The 13,217-nt window shown below is 48.4% G+C and overlaps 1 protein-coding gene across 2 annotated transcripts in view; it reads right to left on the reverse strand.

Annotated features, from left to right (window-relative positions):
• The window catches only part of MBD6 (methyl-CpG binding domain protein 6), a 30,184-nt gene extending 19,811 nt beyond the window's left edge, over positions 1 to 10,373 (reverse strand). The window contains exons 1-4 of one of the 2 annotated variants that reach the window (XM_063119210.1): positions 10,262 to 10,373; positions 5,960 to 6,113; positions 3,822 to 3,958; positions 3,625 to 3,727 (exon numbers count right to left, since the gene is read on the reverse strand). In XM_063119210.1, coding sequence (XP_062975280.1) covers positions 3,625 to 3,727; positions 3,822 to 3,934 — 216 coding nt within the window. In that variant the 5' untranslated portion in view covers positions 3,935 to 3,958; positions 5,960 to 6,113; positions 10,262 to 10,373. Of the gene's footprint in view, positions 1 to 3,624; positions 3,728 to 3,821; positions 3,959 to 5,959; positions 6,114 to 9,526; positions 9,547 to 10,261 lie in introns of those variants that run through there. The other variant, XM_063119211.1, reaches the window with a different exon arrangement.
• Between the last annotated feature and the right edge of the window lie 2,844 nt (positions 10,374 to 13,217).

Raw genomic sequence — 13,217 nt, forward strand, 5'->3', positions numbered from 1 at the left:
AATACACAGAACTCCAGTTATACTTTCCCCCTACGTGGAAGGAGGGCTCTCCCCAGCCATGGATGCGAAGAAACCGTGTCTGAAAGAAGCCTCTACCCAGCCCTTCCAATGGAGAACTTGGCCAGGAACTGCATCCAAGAGCTAAGAGTAGCCAGTGAAAAGCTCCTCCTTTGGATCAGACCATTGTGTTCTAGGGCAGGGGTAGGCAGAAGGTAGATGTCAGGAATGCTAGGAGTTGAAGTCCAAAATGCCTGGAGATCTATTTTCTAGGGAACACTGGAATCCTGGGAGTTGTAGTCCAACACATCTGGAGGGCACCAGGCTGGGAAAAGCTATCCTAGGATGTATTTTCAGGTGACCGTGAGCCCCAAGCCTGGCTGGCACTCTGTGCAAAGTGAGTGCACACCCTGGAATATCCCTCCTTCCCCCAGATTCCTCCGCAACATGCAAGGATTCCTTGGCAAGACAGCTGCCATGGAATGGGGTTCCCTGAAAGTAGAGAACTCCAAAGCCACTGCTCTGTGCAGGGATAGGAATGCATTTTGCTGGCAGAAGGGCCCTTTGGATGCTCTGCCAGCTTTTGCTACTGCTGAATGACACGTTCTGACCCCATCCAAGACAAACACACACACACGCACATCCCGTTCCTTTCCAAAATAGCTACTAGAGGCCGGTGTGGTGAATGATTACCTCGTTCATGCATCTAACATGCTGTTCTTCAAATTAAAGGGCAGAATTTGGCAGAACTATAGGCCAGGTCCTATTCCATCCCAGGGCTGGAATGACTCTTCCAAATCATTCTAAGTCCATCTCTTTACTCTATGGCAGAAAACCCTGCATCGCATATATCCTCTGCAACCTTGGAATATTCTGCAAATTCAGCAAGCTTATTTTGCCTAATTCTTATAATTTGAAATAGTTTTGTGTATTATATTCTGGTTTTCTTGTCATGATGACATCAAGGAGGTATACTGAGTACTGAATCCTTGCCCTCAGATGATGATTATTATTATTATTATTATTATTATTATTATTATTATTATTATTATTATTATTATTATTCCATTAGTCACCGGCATCACATAATTCCACCCCCACCCCAGAAAATCTTCGAAAACAGCCTACTAAAATACATACACACCAACATCCAGAAAGCAGTCATACTTAAAACATGTTCAGTAGTCAGGAAATTCCTGAATCTAGGGTGACCATATGGAAAGGAGGACAGGGCTCCTGTATCTTTAACAGTTGCAAAGGAAAGGGAATTTCAGCAGGTGTCGTTTATGTGCATGCAGAACCTGGTGAAATTCCCTCTTCATCACAACAGTTAAAGCAGAGCTCCTGCAGCTTTAATTGTTGTGATGAAGAGGGTATTTCACCAGGTGCTGCATGCATACAAATGACACCTGCTGAAATCCCCTTTTCTAAACAACTGTTAAAGTTACAGGAGCCCTGTCCTCCTTTCCATATGGTCACCCTATTGTTATCTTCAGCCCCTCTGGCTTCTGAGAGCTCTCACCAGACATTTTTCTCATATTCTCAGGCATATCATTACACCCATGAGGGCTAGAAACATGTTGAGGGTGGAGGGGAGAAAGGCTGAGATTCTTAAGAAACTGAGTGCTGCAGCCAGGACTACATTTGCTAGCATTGGTACAATTTCACAGCATCTCCATAGCCCTGCTGGTATCTAAAGTATCCCTCAATCACATGCCTATCTCGCCTTTCCTTGAAAGGTTGCTAGGGAACTTCCTGTTGAACTGCTCATACAGTCAGGACATTTGTCCTGATCTCTAGCCCTGGGGTGACCATATGAAAAGGAGGACAGGGCTCCTGTATCTTTAACAGTTGCCTAGAAAAGGGAATTTCAGCAGGTGTCATTTGTATATACGGAGAACCTGGTGAAATTCCCTCTTCATCACAACAGTTAAAGCTGCAGGAGCTATACTAGAGTGACCAGATTTAAAAGAGGGCAGGGCACCTGCAGCTTTAACTGTTGTGATGAAGAGGAAATTTCACCAGATTCCCCATATATACAAATGACACCTGCTAAAATTCCCTTTTCAATACAACTGTTAAATATGGTCACCCTCCTATCTAGCCCTCTAACTCCTTGGTCAGCAACCGGCTTGGCTAGAGGGCCATCAGACCAAGGACTCCACTGCTGCCCTGCGAAGGAGACAGCCAGCAATCCCTCTTGATCTCAGCTCCATCCTTCTGCACCTCTGAAAAGCACCCAAGGGGGTCAAAGCAACATCCCTCCTGGAGCTGGATTTGGCCCAGGGCCAGGGGTACATCAGATGATAATATCCTACTTGTACATTTCTCTTTCAGGGAAGTGGATGTGCCAAGCAGCAGCATCCCTTGCGAGTCTGGATTTGGCTCAAAGGCCGCCATTTGCCAATATCATACTCCCAACTTCAACCCGTTGATTCCAGGCAGCCCTGGTTATCATCCCTCTTCTTTCTGGCCATTTATCTAAGTAAGAAATCGACATACTCCACTTCCATATCTGGTTTCTAGAGCTAAATATCCCTGGGTATTATGGGGGAAGCTCCCAGGGCTGTGGACTGAGCGTCCGCAGTGTAACTTCTGTGGTTGTCTTGAGCGCTCCGTGGAAAGGGAAGACAGTGGTGCTGGGGCAGTTGGGCGATTTGCAAGTCTTGGTGGGTGTGCGTGTGTCTGCCTGACTTTACAGCTCTCTGGAGCACTTTCTCATGTTCCTGGTATCTACCTAGTGCCATCTCCAAGCTTTGAGGACCCTTGGGCAAGACACCCTCCGTCGGGGCCCTCCTTCATTGAGTCTACCTTCGTACCAGAGCTGATCTTGCTCCTCCTGCTCTTTATCATAGAATCATAGAACAGCAGAGTTGGAAGGGGCCTACAAGGCCATCGAGTCCAACCCCCTGCTCAATGCAGGAATCCACCCTAAAGCATCCCTGACAGGTGGTTGTCCAGCTGCCTCTTGAAGGCCTCTAGTGTGGGAGAGCCCATGACCTCCCTAGGTAACTGGTTCCATTGTCGTACTGCTCTAACAGTCAAGAAGTTTTTCCTGATGTCCAGCCAGAATCTGCCTCCCTGTAACTTGAGCCCGTTATTCCGTGTCCTGCACTCTGGGAGGATCGAGAAGAGATCCTGGCCCTCCTCTGTGTGACAACCTTTTAAGTATTTGAAGAGTGCTGTCATGTCTCCCCTCAATCTTCTCTTCTCCAGGCTAAACATGCCCAGTTCTTTCAGTCTCTCCTCATCGGGCTTTGTTTCCAGACTCCTGATCATCTTCTTTACCCTCCTCTGAACTGCTACCACTTACTTGCCTGGGAGGCAGAGAGCCAGGGAGCAAACAGGCCGTGGCCTCTCCTGCTCCCCCTTCTCACTCTTGCCTGGGCCAGAGAAAGAGGCAGGTAACCAAGCAGGTTGCAGGGGTGAAGAGAAGGAGCAGGTCCAGGGGAGCTCTGGTCAGTGGGGCCCTGCTACAGTGTGCTACCTTGATGCCAGCCCTGAATTTGCATTTGTTCTCCTCTAGTTATAGGGATTCTTATAACTTGCAAAATTTGCAAAACATCTAGGCTTGACCCCGTCCCCGCCCCGGTCAACCCCAAACCCAAACGAGGTCCTCTCCTTTACCTTGTGCACATTGAGGGGACACTCCAGGCCACATTTGCAAGTGCCGTCTGCCAGCAGGTACGCACGTGTCTGCTCCAACGAAGCCAGGCTTGTGCCGCTGGGGCTAAGGGAAAGAAAGGAGGGAGCGTTAGAACCAGCGCCAGGGCAGCGGAAAGGAGGGCGCACAGCCCTAGGCCACGGCCGGGGGCACGGCTTACCTGATATAGCGCACTCTGCCCTCCTCCACCCTGCGCTGCCAGCCCACAGGCACGGGTGTGACTGCTGGGCGGCCGCCTCGATCCACACCAGAGCAATCATCGCCGCCATTCATTGTGCTCCCTCAGCGCTTGGGCACCTGGAAGAACCCAGAAATGGTCACTGAGATGGCAGGCGCAACCGTGGCTGGACAACACCTGGAGCGGGGGAAGGATTCCAGCACATATCGAGGCGGGGGGAGGAGAAGGAGGGGCCATGTAACCCCAGTCACAAGATCTCAGGCCAAATCCAAGTTGCAGAAAGGGTGGCCTAATCGTACAAGCTGAAGCGGAAAAGATCATCTTCTTGGCTCGCCGCTCTGACCATGTTACTCCGCTTCTGAAATCTCTTCATTGGCTTCCAATTCGCTTCAGAATCCAATATAAACTTCTCCTGTTAACCTTCAAAGCTTTTCACGGTCTAGCTCCTTCCTATCTCTCTTCTCTCATCTCACACTATTGTCCCGCTCGTGCTCTTCGCTCCTCTGATGCCATGTTTCTCGCCTGCCCAAGGGCCTCTACTTCCCTTGCTCGGTTTCGCCCTTTTTCCTCTGCTGCCCCTTACGCCTGGAACGCTCTTCCAGAACATTTGAGAACTACAGGTTCAATCGCAGCTTTTAAAGCTCAACTAAAAACTTTTCTTTTTCCTAAAGCTTTTAAAACTTGATGTTGTGCGGACTTTATACTGTTAGTTTTACCCTACCCTGTGCCTGCTTACCCTACCCTGTGCCTGTTGGCATTCTCTTCCCCTCCTTATTGTTTTACTATGATTTTATTAGATTGTAAGCCTATGCGGCAGGGCCTTGCTATTTACTGTTTTACTCTGTACAGCACCATGTACATTGATGGTGCTATATAAATAAATAAATAAATAATAATAATAATAATAATAATAATAATAATAATAATTAGGACTTCAGCTACCTACACAAATGAGATCCTGGACAGATTTTACCATCAGCCACCTTCGGAAATGCCAAAGAGTCTCATGGCCTCTTAAGGATAAACCAATTTATTTTGGCATAAGCTTTCGTGCTATAAAGCTATAAAGACTGATCTATTCCGGCAGGCCTATCCAGTGGAATTTGAGGATGTTTTAATAATGTATACTATGTTTTTAATTCAGTTGTATGTATTTTATAATTTGTATCAATCCAGACAGAGAGGTGGGTAAGAAATAATAATAATAATTCGTGGACACTGTTCACTTGATGAAATGGGCCATTTCATCCACAAAAGCTTGCGCCGGAACAACTTTGTTCAACTGTAAGGTGCCGCCAGACTCTTTGTGGTTTCAGCTGCAACAGACTAACATGGCCACCCCTCTGGAAACCGTGACCTCAAAAATGATACCGTGCCCCTCTCTCCTATCACCCCCAGGTGGGCACTCTGGCGAAAGAAATAGCTAGACACTGACTCTTTGCCAGCCCGGAAAGGTGAGATCAAATCTAGGATAGTGACAGGCTCCGTGCTACAGTTGAGGGTTATTATTAGCTGAGCTAGGAAGAGAATGGCTTAGAGCCAAGCTACACAACCAGCCGAATCACAACACAGTCCTTCTGGGACTGTACCACCTCAAACTGCAGGGGAGGGTGAGGGTTGCAGGTTTCTTTGCATAGGGAGATTTAAAAAATAATAACGACAAGGGAGCACTTGAAAACGCACACGCACATGATTTCCCCCCACAACCACCTGGAGTGGTTCAGTCCCAGAAGGACTCTGCCATGTGATTCCGTTCAACATGGTGATCGGACTTTAGGATGGGAAAAGGAAGTGGGACTATTAAACAGCAACAGAACAGAGGGGACAGACAGGTCCAGGATGGTGGGAAGAAGGTAGCGGGGAGAAACTTAGTGGCACAGCAAGAATGGAGGCATCTGCAGGAAGCAGGGCAGGGCCACAATAGTCGTTTGAAACGAAATCACCAGGGGAGACAGACTCGGCATTCCCCAAGCCCCCAGCGTCCACCTCCCCTGCCCCCCTCCTCCCCCACTCACTGGGTGGCTCTGACCTACTAAACTCTATCAGGAGGGAGCCGTGAAACGGCAAACAGCTGGCTGATCCTTTAATCCCAGCTCTGGCCTGCTGAAGGCTCTGCCTACCTGCTCATGGCTGCAAACCTCGCGGCAGGCGGTTTTAAGGGTGGGCACACTCCCTTGGGGCATTCATGGTCTGTCAGTCTCTCTCTTGCCAGGGTCCAGGTGGTGCCCAGTCCAGCGAGCTCACGCCCACCCTGCCAGCCACACTAGCCTACACCTGGAACGGAAGGAGGACTTTAGGCTGTGGCACCGAAGCGGAGATTCCCCCACCCAGCATCCCCCGATAGGAAGCACCTGGGCCCAAAGGGTTCTGTGAGTGCCAGGACAATACTCAAGGGCACCCCTGTTCCTTCTCCAGGTCCACAAAACCCCTGGCGGCCTTGAAATGGGGTGAGCTCTATTATTTTGTGTTGCAGAAGGAAGTCAAGCAAAGGCTCGATGCATAAAAGGTTTGCGCAGGATCCCATCCTTTCTTGTATGCCTCACTGGTCATTCTAGAGCAAAACAAGTAACCCCAGTCTTGTGCTCCCAATGAGTAAGGTAGATTCGAATCCCCCAATACTTCATCCAAATCCCCCCAACGCACATACACACACCCTTCCCCTGAAAAGTGTGGGGACATGTGCACACTCCTGATCATGCCACCATGACTGGGAGGCTGGATGAAAGAGTGTGAAGGGGGAAACTAAGCTGGCAAGCATTTCATTTCATTTATTACATATCCATGCTGCTCAATGGGCAAAGCTCTCTGCGCGGTCTTCAAAGCAGGCCGGAAATACTGATATACATTTCACCCCACCCTATCTCCACCCCTCTCAAATCAATGGCCTGCTCTACACATTCAGCAGAACTGGTTGGCAGAATCCTTAGGTGATAGAATAGGCTATTAACCACTGCAGATGGGGGAATGCCATTTCCTTGCAAGTAAAAAACTAGCAAATCTGGGAGAATTGTTTTAATCCGGCCTGCCCCTGCTATGCTAGCTTTCTACTTGCAGGGATGTGCTTAGGTAGGAGAGCAGTCCTAAATGTAGGGTGACGATATGGAAAGGAGGACAGGGCTCCTGTATCTTTAACAGTTGTACAGAAAAGGGAATTTCAGCAGGTGTCATTTGTATGCATGCAGCACCTGGTGAAATTCCCTCATCATCCCAACAGTTAAAGCTGCAGGAGCCATGTCCTCTTTTGTATCTGGTCAAAAGGCCAGGGCTCCTACAGCTTTAATCGTTGTGATGAAGAGAGAATTTCACCAGGTCCTGCATGCATGCAAATGACACCTGCTGAAATTCCCTTTTCAATAACACTGTTAAAGATACAGGAGCCCTGTCCTCCTTTCCATATGGTCACTCTACTTCAATGTGACCCACGATCTGGAGTGTAGAGGTTGTGGGTTCAAACTCCTATGATCTCATTCTGCTGCAGATGCAGACCATGACTGCATCTCTACTCTAAGATTCTCCAGGATTCCCCCCCCCCAGCTCTCATATAGCTCTTAAATGAGAATAGCTCCTTTATTCATAAATGAGTGGTGGACCTAGGGGTGAACTGAATGTAAATCTCCAGATGTTTTGGCCTTCAACTCCAAAGGCCCCTATCAGCATGGCCAACGGACAGGAATGCTGGGAGTTGAAGTCCAAAACAGCTGAACCTCTTACTTTCTGTCCGCACCTGCAAACACAATAATATAAAGTTAGTGTAGGGTTCTCCCATGCCACACTGAACCTTTCTTTAGGAGTGTGCAGGTGTGATTTATCCCATAATTCTAGACTGGTGCTAAAGCCTGCAGTGCGAGAAGCACTGGCTAGTTCTGCAGATCAAGGCAAAGGAGCGGGGTCAGCTAAAATGTTGGCAATCCAATCACCACACTGAGCTCCATCACAGCTACATGTGCAGAACTCAGAAATCCAGAAAGTGTTAATACAAAACTTTAGTTAATGGTGGGTTAATAGTCAATTCACAGTTGGTTATTTTGCAGGTACTCCCACATAACGGCTGGGTTCGGAGGACACGCTAATCAATAGTTGATTTCCATTTTTCTCCTATTACAAACACACACACACCACATTGATTAGCTTGTTGACCACTCAACTGACGGTTGATTACTTAAACCACCATTTGTTATTGTGTTGTCTGAACCCAGCCAGTAACTTTCCAAAGATTGGCTCCAATCCCTCATTGGTGGAGCCAGATGTAGGCGGGGCTGGGCACTATAAAATGCAGGTCTTCCACCTCAAACTGGGCAGTTGAGGAAGGGCCATTTGTGCAACAAAATAGTTGGTCTCTCAAGCTTTGGTTGTAGTTGGATGGAGAATCTTATCAGACAGCGGTAATGAAAAAGCAGGAGAAGTCAAGTATCCCCTTTTCCCTTCAAACTGCACTGCAGTGTTTACTTTCCTTCTCCTAAGAACCTAGGAACTGTATTTCTTTTAACCTCAAAAACCCTGTGAAGGAAATGAGAAAACTGGACGAATAAAATGCCTTCTTCTTTAACTTCTAGAATTATGGCAGCCTGTTGCGCTAGTTTCTGCATGGGGTAAAACCTAAGCCCTTTATGTGGGAGAGCTTGCCGTTGGTGCAACAGCAAAGGTAAGGGCAAGCCAGCTACCCTAATGAAAGCATAAGGCTAGAGTAAGGCTCAGACTGTTCTGGTTCAGTTCCATAATATGTGACTCTACCGGAGGCAGAACTTGTAGGAATCATGTAAGGACCGTGGTATAAGGTGGCAAAAGAGTGGGAAAACATAAATTGTGCCATGAGTGTGGGATTGCCCTGGCTGCTCAATATGCTTCATGGTATAATGGCTGTAGTCTGGATCATCTAATATGGGTAAGTATTTTTTGATCATTGCGATTCTATGCACATGAGGAAAAGGTTAGGCCTCTCTTGCATGTCTGGCCACACTCTTGATCACTTTTCAACACAAGTCCAGCTTTGTTGGTTATGCCCTGCAAAGTGTTGTTGGAACTGCTGGTTTCTATTGTTTAACAACTGCAAAATTCAGAAGGATCAGGATTTGCCTAAGCCAGGGCACAAATCGGCAACAGGGAAAAACCAAACCTAGCTCCTTTCTGGCGCTATTGTACATATCAAGCCTGTGCTCTGGTAAGCCCAGTCCCCAGTTTACTCCAAGAAATGCCACAGCACAAGCCAGATATGGCTAAGTAATAAATTTTGATTATATATATTTTATACAGAATATATTGTATTAATTACTGTCTGGATCCAAGCTAGTCACCTTCAACTAGAACCACCTGTCATTCAAGTGTTCCATTGATTCAGATGTTCCACCTGCCCTGCTTGCCCAGCGGTCCCCCCCCCCCCCACCGGATAAGCTAATTCTCAAGTAATAAAACAGGGTAAAAATACTACATAATTCTCCTCTCAACCCCATCAACGTGGGCAATAGGCCACACTGAGCTGGGGACTAGCCAAGGCCGTTGTGTGACCTGGAGCAGTGGACCCTGGGAGCCGAGAGGTATGCGCTCTGCCTCAGACCTGCCTTAGCGACCATGAGAGACTCTCTTCACCTCTTATTCCAGCCTGTAGTAAAAGCTTCGCCTTTTATTACAAGCTTATTTCAGTTGTAGTAAAAGCGCCTAATAAACAGTCCTCCTTTTTGTGGCCTTAATACCTCTGAATCCCATTTTATCTCTGCACAGAAGACAGCGGAGGGTTTGGATTGGATGTCAGTCCTCCTCATTCTCCCCACACAACAAGGTCCAAAACTCTTCAACGTAAGAATGGGAAATACAGAGACAAGGTTCGTGTTGATGTGTGAACAGGGAGCTGTGGGGGAGCGTTATAGTTTATGACATGTCACCCTCCTGCCCCAAAACACTGGCCAGCTGCTGTTTCAGAGCTGAAAAGGGAGGGATCCATAGTACAGAGGAGTGCTTCTGATGCCAGCCCCCTCTCTTCCACTTGGGCTCTGCACCGCCTTAGCCCTTGCAGCGTTGGCCCAACTCTTTCCCACCATAACAGCAGCTGAAACTGCAGCAGTGAAGTCTGGAGTCTCCAGTCAAGGGAGGACACACAAGGCAGTCAAACACTCCAGCACCTTTTCCCTTTCGCCGTTCGTGAACCCGGATTCGGGAGGAAGGGGGCCTGGTGAAACCCGCCCCCGACCACGATTCCCCCTCCAGTACAGAAAAGCTGCCTAAGAGGTGGCCAAAAAAATCTCCCTTCTCTCCCCCCCCTCCCTCTCTGGAACTGAAAGCTTCCATAACTCCAGCAGAAGTTTGAACTGTCAAGAGAAGCCGAAGGGGGAGATCGGCTCGGCTCTTGGCGCTCGCAGCTGCTTCGCCTGTGCCAAATGCACCACCCAGTCCGGCTTGAGAGAGTGCCCAGGGCCCCCTCTGGCACTTACCTTGGTTCATGGTGCCCCCTCCCCAGCAGCAGCTGCAGGCTCCAACTTGTCTTCCCGCCCCTGCCGGGGCTCCGGCTGGTGCCCCACCTGCGGTGGGTGCTGGGCGGGCGAGTGCGAGCGTGGGTAGGGGGTCAGGGTGCAGGGGATCGCTGGTGCTCTCCACCCCCACCCCCCCAGTGCCTGTCTCACTCACTCCCTCCCCCCCTGGACTCAGTGCCAGGAAGAGGAGGGGGTAGAGCAAGGGAGCTTCCTCCCTGGCATGCGCACTGGGGGCCGGGGTGAGGGTGGAGGTTGGGGGGGGGGGGGAACAGCCCTGGGAATTCCGTTCCCGTCCTCCTCCGCTGTGCGCTCAGGGCGCAGCGGCTGCGCTTTGCGCACGGGGCTCGGGATAAAACACGGCCTGGGCCCTTTGGGTTGTTCCAAAGTCCCGGTGCGGAAGTTGGAGCGGCGCGGCAGGAATCCCTACAGCTTGTTCTCTGCGGCCTGCCTTGCCCTGCCCTCTTGCTCTGACGATGCGAGAAAACAAATTGCCCTGTCCGATCCCCCAAGGCACGGAGGGACTGGCTGGCGGCTGCAAACTAAGGAGGGTGTGCGTATGTATGTGTCCGGCTTCTTAGAGGCATAAACCACAAAGGATCGCGTTTTCCTAGCATTGTATCGGAGAAGGGCGGCACTACTACAGTTCCACGGGCACACACCCACACACTCCTCCCCCCCCCACACACTATGAAAGCAGAGACCACAAAGTGCTACTTGCTGTAAAGACCATAGAAATGCCCTGATGGTTTTACAAATTACACATACAATCATGTCGTCAACAGGCAGCTGCTCTAGGGGTTTCCTAAGACAGACAGGAGAACCCAAGGCTGCCCCTGATCCAATGGAAGGAGAGGCAGAAACTTCCAAGGAAGAATAGAAATACTAACTGTGCAGTCCTATGCATGTTTGCTCAGATGTATGCATCATTGCGTTCAATGGGACTTGCTCCACCTAAGACTCCAATATTAAAGTGCACTTGCTTGAACAACGGGATAAGAGGAGAAATTGTTGCCTCTGTTCCAGCTTTGTCGGTTTCCTGGAGGCATCTGGCCGACCAGTGTCTCAAACAGAACTGCTGAACTTGCATGGACCTTTGGTTTGGTGGCCCAGCAAAGCACTTCTTGTTAAGTAATGTAAGAACTGGATTGCTTGATCAAACCAAAGGTCCATCCAATCTAGCATCCTGTTTCGAACAACAGGAAGCCAGATGTTTCTGGGAAGCTTAGAAATAGGCTGCGTAGCCCTCCCCTGTTGTTTGTCTCCTGCATCTGGTATTCAGATATGCTAATCTTCCCCAACCTGGTGCCCTCCAGATGTGTTGGACTGAAATCTCAGCCAGTATGCTGGCTGGGAATAAATCCAACACATCTGGAGGGCACTTGGTTGAGGAAGGCTGCGATACCTACTGTCTCTGAATGTGGCTGTTTCTATTTAGCTGTTGTGGCTAATAACAGCTGATAGCTCACCATGAATAGTTCCAGTTCCTTTTTAAGAACGCTCTAAACCAATCATCATCATCATTTGGCTTGGAAGCTAAATATCCAAAGGCACGCCTCTCCCTACACCTGCAGGGGAGGCTCTTCACAAGGTGCCCTCTGTTATGACAACTAAAGATAGCCTTCTCTGTTAATAGCACTCCATTTGTAGGATACCCTTTTCATGGATATATGAATCATAGAATAGCAGAGTTGGAAGGGCCTACAAGGCCATCGAGTCCAACCCCCTGCTCAATGCAGGAATCCACCCTAAAGCATCCCTGACAGATGGCTGTCCAGCTGCCTCTTGAAGGCCTCTAGTGTGGGAGAGCCCACAACCTCCCTAGGTAACTGATTCCATTGTCGTACTGCTCTAACAGTCAGGAAGTTTTTCCTGATGTCCAGCTGGAATCTGGCTTCCTTTAACTTGAGCCCATTATTCCGTGTCCTGCACTGGAGTCTATCTTGCCATCATTTCAGCGCCAAGTCAACACTTATTTTTGTTTGCTCAGACGTTTTAGCCAAATGTGGGTGCAATCTTATTTATGTTTAGACAACTACCAGCAGCCCCCAGATAGCATAGCTGCCTGAGGGGTGCTGGAAGTTGTAGGACTTATTTCTGTCTAAATATTGCATCCTCAGTCCATTTTATGTTTTGTTACTGCCTCCTGTTTTATGAATGCAATTTATTGTATTATATATTTATTCACTGCCCTGATATAATTTGGGTGGTTTATAAATATCCAAAATAAATAATAAATAATGACTTTTGGCAGTGTGTTCAGTGGGACCATTGAGTTGTGTGTGATAGTATTTATGTTTTAAGAAAACATGTTTATGATTAGCTTTTTAGAAATGTAAGGAACTGATTAACAGTTCAGGAGCCTGGGTAGCACAGGTAGAGTTGCTGGAAGGCTGGTACACATTTAACTGGTGGGGCAGGACCAGAACTGGGCATTAAACAGAAAGGCATAACTATGAAATCTACTTATTCTGATTATGAAAGATGCAACAGGACACCAGGGAAAGATCTCAAAACAGGCAGCAGCCAACACTGGAGTTAGGTGGTCACAGGGAATGAAATTGGCAGGAATGGGTGTGGGCACCAACATAAGAGCAAGCATGCTAATTGGATGAAGATTGTAGTTATGGGGGACTGGACAGAAGATGCTGGCGACATCTTAGCCAGCAATATAGCAGGAAATCACTTCTTTGAGGCTCAGTGACTCATCTTCCATGAGTCACACTTGGGCCCAAATCTGTGTTCTGCCACAAATTCCAAGTGTGATTCTAAGCAGGATAATGTCTCACTTCAGAGCTGTAAATATCTGCACAATGGGCTCCCATGAGGTGACCAAAAGCAGTTCTGAACATGAGTTTTAAAATAACTCATTTAAGAGAACTCTGTGGAAGGGAACACTACAGCAAGCTTGCATCTGAGT

Source organism: Elgaria multicarinata, chromosome 3 (genome assembly GCF_023053635.1).
Source record: "Elgaria multicarinata webbii isolate HBS135686 ecotype San Diego chromosome 3, rElgMul1.1.pri, whole genome shotgun sequence".
In the NCBI taxonomy this organism is placed as follows: domain Eukaryota; kingdom Metazoa; phylum Chordata; class Lepidosauria; order Squamata; family Anguidae; genus Elgaria; species Elgaria multicarinata.